General features: G+C 33.2%; 4 protein-coding genes across 5 annotated transcripts in view; 3 read left to right on the top strand and 1 right to left on the bottom strand.

Annotated features, from left to right (window-relative positions):
• The first annotated feature begins 764 nt into the window (after positions 1–764).
• Positions 765–7,559, top strand: LOC120629240 (dual specificity mitogen-activated protein kinase kinase 4). Its single transcript, XM_039898112.1, has 8 exons — positions 765–1,043; positions 1,131–1,323; positions 1,495–1,647; positions 1,754–1,898; positions 2,216–2,385; positions 2,471–2,600; positions 4,568–4,788; positions 5,982–7,559. Exons 1-8 carry the CDS (start codon positions 1,010–1,012, stop codon positions 6,163–6,165), a joined length of 1,230 nt encoding a protein of 409 aa, XP_039754046.1. The 5' UTR covers positions 765–1,009; the 3' UTR covers positions 6,166–7,559.
• Positions 7,560–7,627: 68 nt separating this feature from the next.
• On the bottom strand, positions 7,628–8,510 carry LOC120629241. The gene is made up of 2 exons (XM_039898113.1): positions 8,053–8,510; positions 7,628–7,978 (listed from the first exon to the last, which is right to left on the bottom strand). Exons 1-2 carry the CDS (start codon positions 8,294–8,296, stop codon positions 7,683–7,685), a joined length of 540 nt encoding a protein of 179 aa, XP_039754047.1. The 5' UTR covers positions 8,297–8,510; the 3' UTR covers positions 7,628–7,682.
• A 918-nt stretch (positions 8,511–9,428) lies between these two features.
• On the top strand, positions 9,429–12,671 carry LOC120629357 (transducin beta-like protein 3). The gene is made up of 2 exons (XM_039898284.1): positions 9,429–9,609; positions 10,287–12,671. The coding sequence occupies exons 1-2, from the start codon at positions 9,587–9,589 to the stop codon at positions 12,649–12,651; spliced, it is 2,388 nt and encodes a 795-aa protein (XP_039754218.1). The 5' UTR covers positions 9,429–9,586; the 3' UTR covers positions 12,652–12,671.
• Positions 12,672–12,945: 274 nt separating this feature from the next.
• Positions 12,946–18,596, top strand: part of LOC120629515 (pH-sensitive chloride channel 2-like) — a 32,482-nt gene continuing 26,831 nt past the window's right edge. For both annotated transcript variants that reach the window (XM_039898464.1, XM_039898463.1), the window contains exon 1: positions 12,946–13,086. In XM_039898464.1, coding sequence (XP_039754398.1) covers positions 13,013–13,086 — 74 coding nt within the window. In that variant the 5' untranslated portion in view covers positions 12,946–13,012. The remainder of the gene's footprint in view (positions 13,087–18,596) is intronic.

Below are 18,596 nucleotides of genomic sequence, written 5' to 3'. Positions count from 1 at the left end.
CCATACTTCCTTGTTTATTTTTCAAGCCTACTCTAACAATATTTATATTTGGCGCTTCTTTTAAGAGTTACCCTGATGCAAATGTGGCGGCATCCTAATTTAATACATTTTGACGACACTTTTTCATATACACAGATGACTCTCCTTACCTCTACCCTCCATAGTTTTCTCTCAGACAAAAGTCATTTTTTTTCTTCATTCTTTCTCGAAGGGAAAACGCAAAGATATTTCATCGTACAACCATAGATAAAAGTCAATTGAGTAAGGTATTAATAGATCGATACGACTCTCCAATTTACAAGCTCTATGTCAAATTACATGTAGGGCTGCCTGGAGGTAGAAATTCTAATTTGTTACTAGTTTTTATATATAATGCTATTTTTTTATTCAGTTTTTGATTATTATCGTTTAATTTATTCCGTTCTCTAATAGTGAAGAAATCTTAATTTGGACCTAGTTACAAAATTGTTAATTTTTAAGACAAAAAATTCACAAAATAACTACGTGACAAAAAATCTCTTGTAGGGATTTCCATTTGCTGCGGTCGTTAGTGCCGCTTGTACCCAGCGTCTCCATGCGATTCGATGTTTCGAATCTCAACGTCCCCGTAAACAGGCACGGTGGGACTTATAGTTACAGTAGGAATATAGTTATGTAAAAAATAGTCCCGTTGTCCTTGTTATCTATCACCTTGTAATTTATTGGTAATTCGTCTATGGTACAAAACGCAGTGCAATCTGAGTCAGAACATATTTATTTACTGGTCTGTGCAACGGAGCATTTGTCAAACTTCGCAGATTTCGTTTCGTGTCATTTTGTGTTTTTAAAAAACCATCTTATTCAATTAAAATAAACGATGTTTAAATTGAAAGAAACATCTTGGCGCTTCTTATTGTTATGAAAACGAAAATAGTTTTTCATTCTTGTGTTTCAATGGAGAAATTAAACCCGGTCACGTAAAAAGAAGCACTGAATAAACTTACTGATTACTTCGCTATAATCGGTAAAAATGTCGAAGAATGGCGAAGTGTCGTCGAATCAAGGTAAATCGAAGTGAGACATGGGTTATTATTATTATGAAACCTAATCTCCATTAAGTTTTAAATGAAATTAACGTTCAAATGTTTTAGGGCCGAGCAGACCGACTATGCCAAAACCTGAACTGAATTTGTTTTGTTCAGACAAACGAAAAATATTGAGCCCCCCTTTCGGAGGGCCATCAAGTGATAGTGCTGCATTTATGCCCTTTTCTCAGAATTCTGCGGCACCAAAACCCCGATTACCATCGCGCACCATCAGAGATGTGTTGCCTGATAATACAAGGTGAGCATGTTTGTTTACAAAATTAAAGACTCCAAACATGTTTATTTATGAATGAATCCTTACATATGTTGGAAGATGGCTTGTTCTGTGAGCTAATTTCCTTTAAACTCCAATTTATATCAAAAATATGTCAAGACTCATAATATTAAAGATCATAATTTTTTTTTTCAGAGATAGGTGTAGAATTTATCCTTCAATGCAGTCCTCTGGTAGGTTACAGTTATCTGCCACTGAAATTTATGATTTCACTGCTGATGATTTACAAGATCTAGGTGAAATTGGACGGGGTGCATTTGGTGCTGTTAACAAAATGGTTCATAGGAAGTATGTGTATTCTAATTTACTATTAATATTGAGATTCACACCATAGTGTTGCGTTAGTAGGGTTTCTTGTTTTCTATAAATCTTCATATTGTAATTGATTTTTTAGATCTAACAGAGTAATGGCTGTAAAACGTATTCGTTCTACTGTGGATGAGAAAGAACAAAAACAATTATTGATGGACCTTGAGGTAGTCATGAAAAGCAATGAATGCCCATACATTGTACAGTTTTATGGAGCCCTGTTCAAAGAAGTATGTATAAAATAAAGCAGTGAAGGAGACTTAATAAGTTTTTAATATAACGATTTTTACAATGTATGTGAGGTTTAATTTGCTCTAACCTGTGACAATCGGATAAATATTGAATGTCACTTAGATTTTTTTTTAGATTAAATATGATCTCTACTTCTGCTTCATTGCCTCAATATTTTTCTCTTTACTGTGAACTTATAATGACTTTCCATTCTTTGTTATGCAATTTTTTTTATAATAGCAAATTGAGCTTATTGTTTGGGTGCCTAATCTTCCTTCTTAAAGAATGCTTAATGAATGCATAATTACTTTTACAGGGTGATTGTTGGATTTGTATGGAGTTAATGGATACCTCGCTAGACAAATTTTATAAGTTTATATGTGAACGAATGCAGAGAAGGATACCAGAAATAATAATAGCAAAAATAACACTAGCTACTGTCAAAGCTTTAAATTATTTAAAAGAAAAATTAAAAATTATTCATAGGCAAGTACACTTAACTTTTTACATTAGTCCAGTTAAATACACATACATTAATTGTTGTAGTAAACCAAGTTTTTCTTATATACAGGGATGTTAAACCATCTAACATACTGTTAGATAGAAGAGGAAATATAAAACTTTGTGACTTTGGTATTTCTGGTAAGCTTGTTGATTCAATAGCCCGCACTCGAGATGCTGGATGTCGACCATATATGGCAGTAAGTAATCATTTATATATTCATTGAATAAAATTTTTACCATTTTGTTTATGAACTATATAGGACTACTATTTTTACAAATCCGATGGGAACCATTTGTTTTCCTGGAATAAAAAGTAACCTATCTTACTATCCATCTCTTCAACTAATTCTACAACAAAATCAAGTTGATTGGTTGCTTAGTTAGGGCATAAAGGAAAGACAAATAAACAGACACACTTTTGCATTTATAATATAATATTAGACAAGGTGTTGTTACTTTAAAAAACAAAAAAAAGTATTATGCTGGTACAAAATCTTTTACATACTTAAGTGCAGTTGATGTAAAGCCATGCCACACCACAGTATACCAGACAAAATACCAGATTATAAAACAAAGTGTCCAGTTATTGGCCCCTTGAAAATGTAACATATACAATATTTTGTGGTACCTCTAGCTCCCATGACAAAATTTTTCTTTATTCCATAACTTAGTTTAAATATCTGACAAACATTTTAAGTATATTCTCAGAAAACGAATGTAAATATGTTTTGTAATATTAAATGTAGAAACCTAATTATATGGCATCTCTATTTTTAATGATAAAGGGTATCAAAAAAATAAAGGATATACAGTCAAACCTGGAGTTCAAGGGAGCACAATCTCATTCTCGCTTATAGAGGGTTTCTCACTAACCCGAGTTTCTCGCTAATGCAGGTACATGGGTAGCGTTTCTCTTATAGAGGTACGCAGCAATAACAAGACATATATTCATGCACTATGTAATTTTATTATATTTAGAACTTATTTACATTAAAAAAAATCCGTGAATTTCGTTTGGGTTTCTGTCTTTGTATTTTGAATGTTTTTCTCTAACTCATAAATTTTGTCGAATATTGCTTGCTCGATTGTCGCTTATAGAGGTATAAATAAGTAGCCGTCTCACTTACGGAGGTCCGTGAGGGAAAAACGACTCTCTCTTACAAAGGTTTCTGTTTCTCGCTAATAGAGGTTTTGGGAGCTTAAAATGACGGATCCTGGCTATTACTCTCACTTATAGAGTTTTCTCACTTATCCAGTTCTCACTTACCCAGGTTTGACTGTATTTAATAAAAATGTTTTGTTGGGTTAACATTCTTTATACAGATTATGTATTTCCTTTTTTTATATAAACTACTGAGGTACCAACAATTGTGTGGTGGTACATAGGTGCTAACGAATTGACCAACATGCTATGGACCTTCTACTTTAAGTGAAATGTTGTTATAGTTTTGATATTGCTACTTAGTGATCTTTAATCAAGAATAGACGGTTGAACCCACGTGAATTTTCGTCGGAGATTGCCGGCACTAGTTTAAAACCCATTCAAAATTCATTTATTTCAAGTAGGCCTAATATAAGCACTTTTGAAACAACAAGTCTGTCTGTGTGTAGTGACTCTACCACCGGTTCGGAAGGCAGATTCTACCGAGAAGAAGCCGGCAAGAAACTCAGCAGTTGCTCTTTTCCAACATTAACAATTTACATTTTACATTTCAAAATTCATTTTTCTATCTTGTGAGAGATGAAAGCGGAGCCGGATGCTTCCAAACCTTGTCATTAAGAAATTCATCAATTGTACCTCGCTGTAATAAATGTGTTTTAACACATTCTTTAAACTTATGCATTGGTAGCTCTTGCTATGCTAACTTGCTAACGCCAAGCGGCACGACAATCGCGACTCGACTTTGGGCAATGTCCGATGAAGATTCACGTAATTTCAGCCGTCTAAAAATAAAAATCGTAGTAAAATGCACTTTACTGACAACAGTTTGAGGCAAATGTTGAGAACAGGCCGATTCGGACTTCGTGTGTTTCGATGCGCAGAACTCAATATTCGATATCAGCCAATCCGCCTGGTCACAAGTTCTGATTTTGTGATAACTATTATTCACAGATGGTTATCACATTTTTATAAAACCAAACTGATTTCATTTCGATATTTTAGCCTGAACGTATTGACCCTGGACGAGCAAGAGGGTATGATGTAAGGTCAGATGTATGGTCGCTGGGTATTACTTTGATGGAGGTTGCTACTGGCTCCTTCCCTTACCCTCGATGGGGCTCTGTTTTCGAGCAGCTGCAACAAGTTGTGCAGGGAGATCCTCCTCGCCTTACCAACAAAAACAATACTTTCTCAAGTAACTTCGTAAATTTTGTTAATACTTGGTAAGTAAATAAATTCTAGTTACTCCTTACCTGTATGTACCCTTAATACATTTGCTTGCCGACAATCGAAGATTCGGTTTGGACATATTCGAACACTGAAGTCAGGGTAAACAACATCATTATGTTGAAGCTCAACTTTTTCCACAATTGTACTGCTATGCTAGAATGTTTGGAAAATAAATATCAGTATTTACTATTTAATAATAAAATGAAATAAAACTCAGATTCGTAATTACTCTAGAAAACAGCTTGTAGATATGATTCGGCAACGAGATGGGTCTGTAATTGTTCAGCGAAATATTGTCACATTTTTTGAAGGACCGAACCACCACGCTCCTCCACAGTAAAAATTGAAAAAACGACAGCACTACTTTTAGGTGCGTCATTTTGGTTTTGTTAAGATATTGTGTATAGCAGAACCAACACCATTGCCTATAAGACTTCCTCTCTCACACCCAGTTCCGATTAATATTACAGATGAGTCATTAATTTTACTCAAGAATTTATAAAAAATAAATTATTAATTTTGGCGGATATTCAGTCTTTGGCCCCTTAGGCCCTAGATGAAGTACCAGCCGCCCCTTTCTCAGCAAATAAGACTGCATTTTTTATATATAAAATGTACTAAAGGGATTTAGGAAGATTCTTAGAATTGTATACGATGCCGTGCAGTGCGCTGCGTTATCCTAACTCCACGTACAAATTAACAAGCTTTACTTTTTAGCTTTCAGATTTTATCACTCACTCATTTGATTCTTATAACGCGGCAAAAGAATTTAACTACAAAAATTTACTTTCAAATTGCTTTAGAATTGTGGCACTTCAGCTCAAAGTGTTTAAGTTTCAATTGAACCAAATGAAATTCAAATGCTTTATAATAAACCAAAACGTGAACATGGTAGTGATTTAATTTATCGTGAATACAAGGGGTAAAATTTAAATAAAAGTTTATAAGTATTAAATTATTGTTTACTAAAATAAAAGGTTTTTGACATGGTTTTAGCCTTAGAATAATTAGAATGTTTATGAAATTATGGGTACTGAGCAGTGTCCAAAAGTACAATTGTTTCGACATTTTTAATATAAACTCACGAGGCAAACTAATGAAATATTAGGCTTCAGTCAAATATATTATCCATTAAAATTACGGACCATTTTGAAACATGAATCATTTTAAACAATTTTTGTTCTAGCCTTATCAAGGAAGAAACACAGCGTCCCAAATATAATCGATTATTGGAACATCCTTTCATAAAGGGGATTGATCAAAACAGAGTTGACGTAGCCGCCTATGTATGTGAAGTTCTAGACGCAATGGAACGCAATGGCGTCAGCCCATTCACCACAGATCAACCAGCACAGGCATGGATAGACTAATTCATATATTCCAAACTACCTTATATAGAATAGCAAACAAGTTTAACTTGTCGACACGTGGTATTAGTGCTTAACACTCGATCATTGTATTTATTATTGGTTTGTTTTTAATTATTATTAATATTCAGATTAGCTTGCCTAAAAATGATATGTCAACCATAATGATAGAAGCAAAGTTCAAATTCTTGTATATTTTATAATTGAATAAATAGTAGTTTATAAATAGCTAATAAGTATTAGGTGAAGTAGAAAAATCTTCTATAAAGGTATAATATGCTAGGTATGTATGTATACATTGCACTTATATGATACACTCCATGTTTATTGAGTATTCATGGTTAAATTTTAAAAATCATTGTTTTATACATTTAACAATTATTATATTATGTATTGTAGTATTGTGATTAATGATTATAATGTAGAAAATATTCCACATACGTTTTCACCTAATTTGTTTAAATAATGAAATATGATGCATTTAAATAATTAATTATATAGATTGACACACCTAACTTATAAACCCACACTTAATGGTTATGAAATCTGAAAATAATATATGAAGGTGAGAGACCTATTTTTACAAAGCCATATAAAACTGAGCATAATTTGATTGTTATTTATTATAATTGCTTATGAAATTGCCATTAAAATTTACATGACATAGATGCCACCTAAACATAAGAATGCATTAAAACTTACAGCCAGTGGACAAAAATAGGTCTGAATTCTGGCTTGCCCTATCTTCAGTCCATGTGATAGATTGAAATGAATGTTATTGGTAACGAAGTATAAATAATATTTACAAAGAAGTCTTTCGCACTCCTTGTTTTGTAAATTTTAATTATGTTAAAAAATGGTGTCTGGTTTTACATGATATTAAGTTTTATTTCATATGCAATATTATTATTAGATAGATGTAGATAATAATGTTGACATAGAATTCACAATTTTTGTGTTGTAATATGGTAGTTAAAATAGTATGAATTGAATTTTGATAGAGAATAATAGGTTTATGCAGAATAACAATTGAATTTTTAGTTCAGGGTATCTTTTGAATGGTATAAGAATACCCGCAATTCAAATATTGTTTACGAATGGGACATTTTTTTTATCGTATGAGAATTAAAAAAACTGAGTGGTAATAATATTAGTTTCTTGCAGCATTCAGTTTATACTCATATTTTAATCTTGATTGTGAGTTAATTCTTCATTTGTGAAATGCATAGCTAATAAAAGATTGTATGTATAGATATAATTTTGTAATAAATTGTATATACAGACAGATAATAACTATACATAAGTAATTAAATACATAGCATTCACTTTTATAAGGCAGCAATACACTAAAAAATATTGTTCACTAAAGAGGCAATTATGATTAATTTAATTGCAATTAAAAAGTAATTTGGCTCACTATGAATTATTATGATACTGTAATATTTAAGAAATAGAAAGAGGCATAAATAGTGTAGTTTTATTTACAATTTCTAATTTTTTTTTTTATAGGTTTATCTTAATTATTCTAGAACTTGACCCATTTTTGATACATTTTTAACCACACCAAATTTAGCAAATAATTTATATTTTGTACCATCTCTAAGTTGAGGTGAAAGAAATAATATATCTGTTTTTCTGGGTTCCATTTCTAATAAAGGTATCCAATCGTCCACACTGACAATTCGGTCTATTCTCTTTCCTGAAAATCCAACTGAAGATATTTTAATTTTCTCATTATCTTCACTAATATAAAGATGACCAATTATATTTTTAAATGGAAGTGTACCTAAAGTTAGTACCACTGCTCCTGTTATACCTGAAATTATAAACTTTATTATTATGATGAGATACATAACAAAATATAAAAACAAAAGTGGAATAATGGCTTACCTATGTATGAAGAAACTAAAAAGGTATTGTCAGATACAATATTTAATAATTCCAGTACCCCTGAACTAGGAACTACAACCCCGGTACCATATAAATGATATATCTTCAGTCTGTTTACCAACGCAATATATTTTACTAAAGGAAAGGAAAATACATGTTCGAAATGGCAATGCTCGATAGCACTTTTATGTATTTTCATTGATGTTATGTTCCAAATAATCTTATGCAATTTTGAAAACAACATAGCCGCGTCTTAGTAAAAAAAAAGGTTTGCTAGTATTTATTGTATAACAAATGAACTCTTAAAGTAATATCATATAGAAATATTTACTGTCACGCATAGGCTAGACCATTAATTCAATCGGTTACGATAAGATACATAGATCCCTACAAAGAGATACAAAAAAGGTTTGATTAAGGAAAACAGCGCTTTCTAGAATTACAAAGACCTTTCTTGATGTGACAGAAATTCAATCAGTGTTGCCACTTTCCATTAGTCAAAATTTCCCTAAAAAGAGTACCTATTGTCCGCTCATCTTAACGTGACGCGTCAACTGATCGACAGTGATGTACTGATTGACAGCATGTACGTATTAATATAGTACAGATGTAAGAAAATCATTTTACCAGAAGGATGGCATCATAAATGTGAAGGAAGACTAAGTAAAAAAAGACCAAGGACTAAATGGATGGACTTTGTGAAAAATTATATACTTTTGAAAGAGTGGATATTGAGATAACGATTAACTTGTTTTAATACACGAACAATTAACGGTTTTTTATTAGAAGCGAGTGGAACGATGTTGTGGTGACCCGACATATCATAATAATTAATCTTAAAAATAACTTGGGATAAATAGATAGATGCAAACCTATCAATTTAGTTGAGATATGTGAACAGCAGAACCACTACCATTGTGCGTTCATCTTAACTTGACAAGTGGTTGACAAGACTGCAACATTCAGTGTTGCATATTTCAATATAAATATCGGTCCAAAAAGAAAGGGGAGGAAAATTTAATATTTGTATGGATTTATAATTTGGGGGTTCATATTCACCTGCAGTAAAAAGAGTTATAAAGGGTAAAACAGTCCATGTTATTGTTAGCATTGTTTCTCTTCATTAAGTTCAATTATTATACAAATGTATGAAGAATTCCTTTGCGATTGAATTAAAACTTTAATACACTACACAATACTTAGGGCTCCGTATCCGTACAGGGTGGGCGTTACCTCTAGAGTACAGAGGTAATCTAGAGTCTAGATAATACACCACTTGTTTCAAAATATATCATGGAATTCCAGGGAGAGTATGCGTTGACTGTCACTTGTCAATGTCAACTATCCCTTGTCAGTTGCCAATGTTTATTTTCAGTCAAGAATTGTCAAAAGGGACTGTATTTACTTTTTGTTTCTTGGTTATTCCACGTGCTGTCTTATGAAAGACCTCCAAACATTCTTAAACCATGTTTAATTGTTTACGGTTGAAGAGTAATAAATAAACCCTTGATTTGCCAAATATCGATAATTCAATATGGCTAATGCTCTTAAAGAGGTGTAAGTATAATTATAACTCATAACATTTATTACCCTAATATTCTTAGTACAACGCAATAGATTTTTGGGCTCTTATGGCATACAACTTATTCCCTGACCTTGTCACTTCGTTCTCCCGACGGTCCAACTATGTTGAAGCCGTTTTATTTAGGAATTATTCAAAAACTTATTTGACTAATATAATGTCAGACTAATATAATGTTAAAAAAGTATGTATCCAATGAAGTGATATGCATATACTACTAATATTCAAATTCAAACAGTGAATTCCTTTTAAGGGTTTTCAAAAATTATTATTGAGATATAATAATTGGCATGTTCACTAAATCTGCAAATTGAATCGTATGATTTGATGAGCTTTTGCATGTGACTTTGTCCACTCTTGTAAGGTTGTTTTGAAAGTTCTTGGAAATGATTTGTTTTCTAGCATAAAAATAAGCTGTACATGTATACAAAACAAATGCAATTTTTTAATCCTCAAGACTGATAACTGGGTATCCTTGGCCCATCAAGGATGTAAAATTACATTGTAAAATTGATGTGAAAACATGGGTAAAATTTCATAAAGAATGGTGGAGAAGCTGAGTTGAACATTGACAACAAATAGGCATACTTTTGAATTTCTATTAATAAAAGATCCTAGATATAGATATTTCTAAATATTTACTTTCTTTCAGGTATGAAAAAACAGCAGAATATGAAGCATTTTATACAGGTGGTGATATACAATGGACCACAGATGGTGGACATTTTCTTTGCCAATGTGATGATGTAATAAAAGTCATTGATGTAAACACTTTCTGCAATATCCTCACTATAGGAGATACCTTAGAGGAAAGGGATGGAAGTGATCAAATATATACTTTTAAATTGTCACATGATAATCAAACTGTTATAACTGCTCACAAAAGTGGGCTAATTAAACTTTGGGATAAAGAAACTGGTAAACAAGTAAAGGTTTGGCGATCAGGTCACAAGGGAGCTGTTGCTAAATTAGCCTTTGACTCTAGCGATGGCAATGTTGCATCAGGTGGGACAGATGGGAATATACGATTATGGGATATAACCCATTACACTTGTACAAGTAGCTTAAGAGGAGCATTAGGTGTGTTTACAGTCCTTAAATATCATCCTGATTCTTCTAAACAACTTGTATTTGGAGCGGCAGATGATACTAAAATACGGTCATGGGATTCTAAAACTGGTAAAGACAACTTAATATATAGCGGTCATTTTAGTAAAGTTACTTCATTGCAATTTACATCTGATAGTGAATACATGATAAGTTCCGGAAGGGACAGAGTTCTCATACTGTGGAAACTTGGAGAAAGTAAAGCTTTAAGAGTAATTCCAGTTTATGAGAGTATTGAAACAATTATTCTAATGCCACCTTCTTTTAAAGTACCTAATTTTAAGAAAAAATTAGAAACTGAAGGAATTTATGTTGCTTGTGCTGGTGAAAAGGGTGTTGTTAAAATATGGAATGTATTAATGAGCCGGCTTATGTTTGAACAATCTAACAGCCTTGTATCTCCTGCAACTGAGGAAGGTGGGTTGGCAGTAACACATTTGCTGTACAATGAAGCAAGAAATATGCTCTCTGTTTCTACAGCTGACCATAATATTATAATTCATGATTTGGAAACATTTACATGTGTGAAACAAATGATTGGCTTTACAGATGAAATATTAGATATTATATTTGTTGGAAAAGATGAATCACATATTATTGTGGCAACTAACAGTAGAGATTTGAAGCATTATGAACTAGGTAGTATGAATTGTAAGCTGATAAAAGGTCATACTGATATTGTCTTAGCTTTGGCAAATTTTCCAACTAAACCAAATGTATTTGTTTCCTCTGGAAAAGATAACTCTGTAAGAATTTGGGTTCATGATGAGCAAAATGAAATAAAATGCTTTGGGGTTGGTGTTAGACATACTGGCTCTGTTGGCTCTGTTTTTACCTCACAGACATCCAATAGTTTCTTTGCTTCTGTAAGTCAAGACAACTGTTTGAAACTGTGGACTGTACCTGTTGATCAAGAAAATAATGATCAGAAAATGAAATCAAGTCACACCGAATTGGCTCATAACATGGATATCAACTGTGTTGCTATATCACCAAATGACAAAATAATAGCAACTGGTTCACAGGATAAGACTGCAAAACTTTGGACTGAAGATCTATCTTTATTGGGAATATTAAAAGGTCATAGAAGGGGTATTTGGTGTGTACGATTTTCATCTGTGGATCAAGTAGTTTTAACTTCTTCAGCTGATTGTACATTGAAATTGTGGTCTATTGCAGACCTTAGTTGCTTGAAAACATTTGAAGGACATGAAAGCTCTGTTCTTAAAATTGAATTTTTAAGTAAGGGCCAGCAAATAATATCAAGTGGAGCTGATGGTCTTTTGAAACTTTGGAATATTAAGAATTCGGAATGTAAAATGTCTTTGGATAATCATGATGGCAAAGTTTGGTCCTTAGCTGTGAATAAAAGTGAATCCCTCATTATAACTGGAGGATCAGATTCTAAGTTAGTTACTTTAAAAGATGTGTCAATGGAAAGACGTGAAACATTAGCAAAGGAGAGAGAGGATCTTATCCTACAAGAACAAGAACTTGTGAACTTATTACATGATAAAAAGTTAGTCAAAGCACTGAAACTAGCATTAAGAATGGAAAGACCTTTGCATGTCTTAAAAATTGTTAATGAAGTTTTGAAATATGGCAAAGATAAATTGTCTGAAACATTAAAAGAAATAAATAACACGCAAAAAGAAACATTACTGAGATTCGCCACTGAATGGAATACAAATAACAAGAACTGTCATGCTGCTCAGTTTGTATTTTATATTTTAGCTCCCGAAATTATATCAGGCAGTCTTCAAGTGCCATCTCTAGCAAGTCTTGTTGAAGGTTCATTGCCATACACTGAAAGACATTTTGAAAGATTGACAAATTTATTGCAAGACCTTAATTTTATTTCTTACACTGTTAATTGTATGCAACCTCACGCTGTTAAAAGCGTCGAATAATATAAATACCTATCCTAACTTGTGAGAATTTTTATTTTATTAACATCCTCTTATATACCAACTTCGAAATTAACAAATTCGATAGACTATAATTCTATGCATAGGTATCACCGGACGCATTTGTTCTGACGCATTTAGTACTGTGTCATCAAAACTTAAATTTGCAGAATGTTTCTTAACTGCTTATTGGTCTATATGAAAAGCTTATAAGCGATACACGTTTTCTCGCCGCCTGCGCAACCTTATAGGCTTTCCGTGAAAACTGAATCCTAATATGCAGTAGTGGTGGATCGATAACGCGAGGCAGACGCGTCGAGTCTAGCGCGCGCTCCGATCGCCGTGTTATGTAAACCGATTCATCATGAACTCAAAAACTCTTCTATCGAGTGCAATATTATTGTTGTTTTTTAAAAGTGCCGCAGGACAAAAATCATTGTAAGTAAATAAAATAATGATATTTTACATACCTGCAAGTTGACTAGGTATTAATTAGGTGCCTAAAAATTATGTATATATTTTTTAATTAGTAATTTATTTCTTCCTTTTAAAAATAACTGCTTTGAATTGAGAACCTCCTGTTTTTTAATTGGTACTAAATTGATTTTATGTTAATACAATTACATAGGTAGGTACATAAATAAGGAATTTCTGTCAGTAATTACAAACTAACTACTGAAGTTTTCATTTAATTATTACTTAAACATTTAAAAAAATATATATTTTATACCTATCTACTTGGGGTAGGTAAGTATTTATTATTCCATCGGTCGAAGTGGCTTTAGGAAAATATTGATTTTTGTATGTACATATATAGATATTTCTATGTGAGAACCTCTGAGGTTCTCCGGAGGAACTCCGAACTTTTGAAATAAGCGCTTTCACAAATGCGCGGCTGCTGAAATTCAGCTTTGTTATTTATGTTATCGTTTTTAGAAAGTAAATACAACCTTATACCTAATAATTTAATGTCTGAAATCCCATTATTTATAACAGGTAAACTTACCTACCAAAAAAGATAGGTACCTACGGTTGGGCCAAATTCATAAATGCAGTTTTTCCTTTCTGCTAATGGTTTCTATCGGATGCGTGGAATTGACTGAAGTTTAAGTTTCTGCCAGTTTCGGTCAAAATGTCGGTTTCAACCGAATAGCGTAGAGTTCGGTGTTAGTGCCGGGGTCTGTTAACTACGAATAAATTCTAATCTTCTCTACGAGCTGCGACAGTCCAGTGGTTTAGGTTAGGTTAGCCTAACCTTAAGCCTCGGCTTCCCTTTCGGGGAGACTAAGATCGATCCCAGGCACGGAGCTATGCGCGTATTTAACATAATCAATTAGAAATCACCTTCTTTAACGTTGCAGAAACCATCGCGGGGAAACCTGAAACCCTGAGATTTCCTTAATGTTCTCAAATGCGTGTGAAGTCTACCAAATCAATTTGGTCAGCGTGACTTTGGCCCGTGTTCTGTAATAGGTTGATAATGGTGATGAATAAACTCTAGTTAATTTTTTTTTATATCATACATAGGTTTATCACAAAAAGTTTTTTAAAGATTTTTGTAAGTAGGAAATTTATTATGATTTATTATTTAACTAATAACTTAATAAGTAAGGTCTGGGTTTGACTGAAATTATGTTACGGTAGTCCATTACGAAATTCGATTAGGGAGGTATATATTTTAAACACGAACTGCCCTTAAAATAGCATGATGCAGGATTTATGTTAATATTCGAGGTTCATCAAACGTTATCTCAAATATTTAGGTTCTCGTAGATTTTGTGAGTTAATTTAATATACTACCTATACCTAAGTAAAATAAAGCACCTGTAAATTTAAATAAAGTAAAATGATCTTGTTAAAATTACGTCGCCTTGTGGTAACAAGAAGCAAAGCCCAGGACACCCCTTAGTGATACCTTAATCCCTGTATTTAATAGATTAGTCTTAATTATCTAGTAACGCCCGTCAACGCTCCAAAATTTGAAACACAAAAAATTACAGTTATTTTATGAAGAGGTTAGATACCTCTTTATATCACAAAACGAATTTCGTGGGCATTAAGAATCAAGGAGCAATTGTACTTACTTATGTGTAAGGACAGGAAAAAATTTGGCAATGCTAAAATTAGCAGGGTACCTGATTTATTGGCAAGACACGTGACTGCATGCCCCTATCAATGATAGAATTAGCACAATAACTAAACAGTATTGAACAATAGGTAATTGTAAGATCGACGCATATGTACATACCAAGGTATGTCTAATGGTTAGATATCTAAACAGAAAATGATCGGCACGCTTCAATCATACATAGCACCTACCTATCAATGATATTTGCTCGTAGATTGTTATATTTTAGAAGATTGAAATTAAATAATAACCTTGATATAATTGTAATTTCGAAATAGTTGCCTCAAGCTAAAAAATTACTTACTTAAATTATTATGTCTGTCTTTTTGTTCGACTCAATCCTCGGAATAGCTATACTTTTCGATCTTTCTCAATGTGTAAGTAATATACTATAGAAACTAGTGTATCTAAAATTACAATAACAAACAGCCTTTGAGATTAGGTAGTGGTTGCGTAGTATTATTTTTATTGAAAGTTATGGTGGGAAGTTTTGTCTTGTATGAGGCTTAGGCTTTGGCCGTGGCTAGTTACCACCCTACCGCTAAAGACGTGCCGCTAAGCGATTCAGTGTTCCGATGTTGAGATTGGAGAAATGTAACAAATTATATTTCCCCAAGACCCGAGTCAATGGCGTAACTAAAACCTTATTTATCATAATTATAGCGTTAATTATGCAAAACCACGTTATCCACACAGTTTACTTGGACACAAGGAAAATGTCTACCTTTCGTTCTAGTACCTATTATAAAAAAAGTACCAGTGGAATGGTAAGTAGAGACAGGACAGTGATTAATCTCCGTGCCTCGGAGAGCAAGTTAAGCAGTCGGTTTTGCGCTTGATCTCTTTTCGGTCCTGTCGTACCTGCCGTCCCTTGGGACTATGAGAGCAAGGAAATAGAGAGTGCACCTATGTTTACGCACACACTTGTGCACTAAGTATAATATCTCCCGCGTAGTTGTAAAATCTCTCTGGAGATTGACCAACGTAGCCGAGCAACTACTACGATCACACCAAGGTACGACAATTTATAAGTTCTCCTTATTTATCATCCTTGGCCTTCTTCTTCACTCTCTTTTTAGTTGCTAGGTTGCGATTCCACAGAAGTGTACGGTGTACGGCGGTGCTAAGCTATGCATGGGCAAGACCTCACCAAATTGTGCTAAGTGTACGGATTTTCAATTACCTATACCATTTAACTCCCAAGTCAAATAATAAGAAAAAAAGCCACGCAGAAAACCAATGTTGTTACCTAGGTGCTGCATTTAAGAGACTTCCATACCAAGATCACGCTTCATGCAGTTAGATTTTGTCCTCCAGGCTCCATACAAAATGAACTTTTCTTCATATAAACAGGGACAACCATCATTTGAAAAATATACATTTTATATAAAAGACTAGTCAAAAAAACGGGAGGAGAATGGTATGGCATCGATAGTATCTACTTTAAAACTTTACAATCAATCTTAACGCATCAGAGCATCCCCTATGTCTATTGAAATCATGCAAATTGGATAAGTAACGGCGGAAAATTCGGTGAAGGTAAACTAATTGGTAAAGCAAAACTTCGCATAGGTACACTGCGAAGTGTTGTTTTTACCTAGCATCAGGTGGGCCATCCTGCCAACGAAAATGTTGAAAAATTGGGGATCAATTTTTGAAAATTTTCCTAAAGCTATTATGGGACCGCCCGGTCTTGTGACTTGCAATTTTAAAGTTAAATTACTTATTAAAATTAGAATCCGTAAACAGGTGGCGCAGAAATCGTGTATCATAACCTCATAACTTTTAACCTCCGTGTCGTTAGGAAGTCGTTTGGAAATGATATAATGTGGAGCCAACTTTAGTTATCCGTAGGTGGACTATACCAAAGTTACAAATATTTACGTACCATTCGTTTACATAAGCATGAATTTATCATGCACCTTTTAAAACTATTCAGAACGTGCTGTATCTACAATTTTTACCTGTTTTTAATACGACAGTGCTAAGAGATTTATCACGAATGTTTTGTTGTTATTTAACTGACTACGAACTCGGGTTTTATCAGAAAAAAAATTAACTTTGATATGTTCAGGGGAGGTGCTACTTAATTTTTAAAAGAGTTTTTCTTTGATCCTACCAAAGAAAACTAAGAATTTGATACTAGTTAATGTACTGTGAAAATTTTGATGTGTAAGTACATGCCCATGCAAAAAACATGTCGATCTCTTGCTCTGTGAAAAACTAAAACCAATCTATCCCGCGGGAACCGTAAATTTTTCCGGGATATGTCGTATTTTGTGTTCCATTCCGACAAATAATCTATCTCTGTGCTAAATTTCATCCTTATCCGTTCAGCCATCTGCAGTAATAAAGAACAAACATCCGTCCTACATTTGAATTTATAATTTTAGTATAGATTCTTATGTCACTTATATTTTAGTTTTTAAAAACCTACAAGCAGCCTAAAAGTTACGAGTTTGACATCCCACGTTGCCCCCTATACTTAGGTAGGCTGCAGTTCCATTTTTTTAAATGAAATCTTTGTACTTGTATAGATTTTTTTCATTATTAAGCTAGAAAAACTTCTCATTATTATGAATATCGTAATACCCCTATTGGGGGTAAATGCCCCATTTCGAACTAAATTCCATTGAATATAACTTTTCCTTTATCCTAAAATGTTCCCTATATTAGGTATATAGGAAAGAGGTTATAGTGAATAGACTGTAACCTTGAAAGGATAAAATAAAAAAATTAGCAATCATCTCACTACCATGAATACAGTTTTATGTTATGTACGAATCAATAGTGCCATCTATAAAACTACATGAATAAAGATATTTCTGAGCTTGAGTTGAGCGGGAAGCTTGAAGCCACTAGTCTTAATTATCACCCCACTTTATCGGATTTTTTTCTTTTTCTCTAAAATTCAGGTAACGTTCTTTCATAGGTACTTATTTAGGAAGTACAATAAACTTTAAATGATAACGTAACTATTGCGATAACTGTCGTGAATTGCTATCACAAAGAAAATTACAGATTAATCGTTTACAATTTTACTTCTATTAGAGATCTTTGATGTGATAGTATTTCCTTGTTGATAAATTACTAAGGTACCTACTTATTATGATTTTTATACTTTTGCCTACTGCCTAGGCTAAAATTTGTACGTTATTTTAAAAAGCATTGGTCTGAAGCCTTTTGCCTGTCTTTGTATTGTATCCTTATTTTTCAACGTAATCAATAGCATACTCATGCTGTAAAAATATCGAGATATTAACTTCGAGATATCGACTTAATAATAAAACTGTCACGCTAATAAACCTATCACCATGATTTTCTTTTATGAGATGATCATGGAATTTCTTCTTTTCTTGTGCACTCCTTGGTCAGTGGATACGATACATCGTTCAATGCGTGGGATTAACTTTTATGTGAAACCAAATGAAGTGCAATGTGCATATTTGGCAATTTTGGCATAAAAGCTGAAGTCAAAGAAATTAAAATAAGACCTCGCAATATAACAATAAAAAAAAAACTAGGAAGGTATTTGAATAAATTTCTCAGTTAATAAATCTGAGCTAAGTAGGTATTCTCATTGACAATACGTATCTATCAATCTCTGTCATGCCAGAGATACGCATTCGACAGTGTGAGGTTTTAAAAGTGCTCCGCAATCTGGATGTGAATAAAGCCAGTGGTCCAGACGGAATTCCAGCAGTGGTTCTTAAAACCTGTGCTCCCGAATTGTCTCCTATTCTAACACGTTTATACCGCCTCTCCCTTAAAACCACTCAGGTCCCGAAAGCTTGGAAGATTGCCAACGTGCAACCTGTTC

The sequence above is a fragment of the Pararge aegeria genome, chromosome 14 (genome assembly GCF_905163445.1).
Source record: "Pararge aegeria chromosome 14, ilParAegt1.1, whole genome shotgun sequence".
Lineage (NCBI taxonomy): Eukaryota > Metazoa > Arthropoda > Insecta > Lepidoptera > Nymphalidae > Pararge > Pararge aegeria.
This window is presented reverse-complemented; position numbering and strand designations above follow the sequence as displayed.

Excerpts from the sequence above, each read along its gene's own strand:
- LOC120629240 (XM_039898112.1), top strand. The coding sequence starts at position 1,010 with ATGTCGAAGAATGGCGAAGTGTCGTCGAATCAAG. Across the intron at positions 1,044-1,130 it reads CGAAGTGTCGTCGAATCAAG|GGCCGAGCAGACCGACTATG; the intron begins GTAAATCGAAGT and ends CAAATGTTTTAG. Across the intron at positions 1,648-1,753 it reads AACAAAATGGTTCATAGGAA|ATCTAACAGAGTAATGGCTG; the intron begins GTATGTGTATTC and ends TTGATTTTTTAG.
- LOC120629241 (XM_039898113.1), bottom strand. The coding sequence starts at position 8,296 with ATGTTGTTTTCAAAATTGCATAAGATTATTTGGAACATAACATCAATG. Across the intron at positions 7,979-8,052 it reads TTTAGTTTCTTCATACATAG|GTATAACAGGAGCAGTGGTA; the intron begins GTAAGCCATTAT and ends TTATAATTTCAG.
- LOC120629357 (XM_039898284.1), top strand. The coding sequence starts at position 9,587 with ATGGCTAATGCTCTTAAAGAGGT. Across the intron at positions 9,610-10,286 it reads GCTAATGCTCTTAAAGAGGT|GTATGAAAAAACAGCAGAAT; the intron begins GTAAGTATAATT and ends ACTTTCTTTCAG.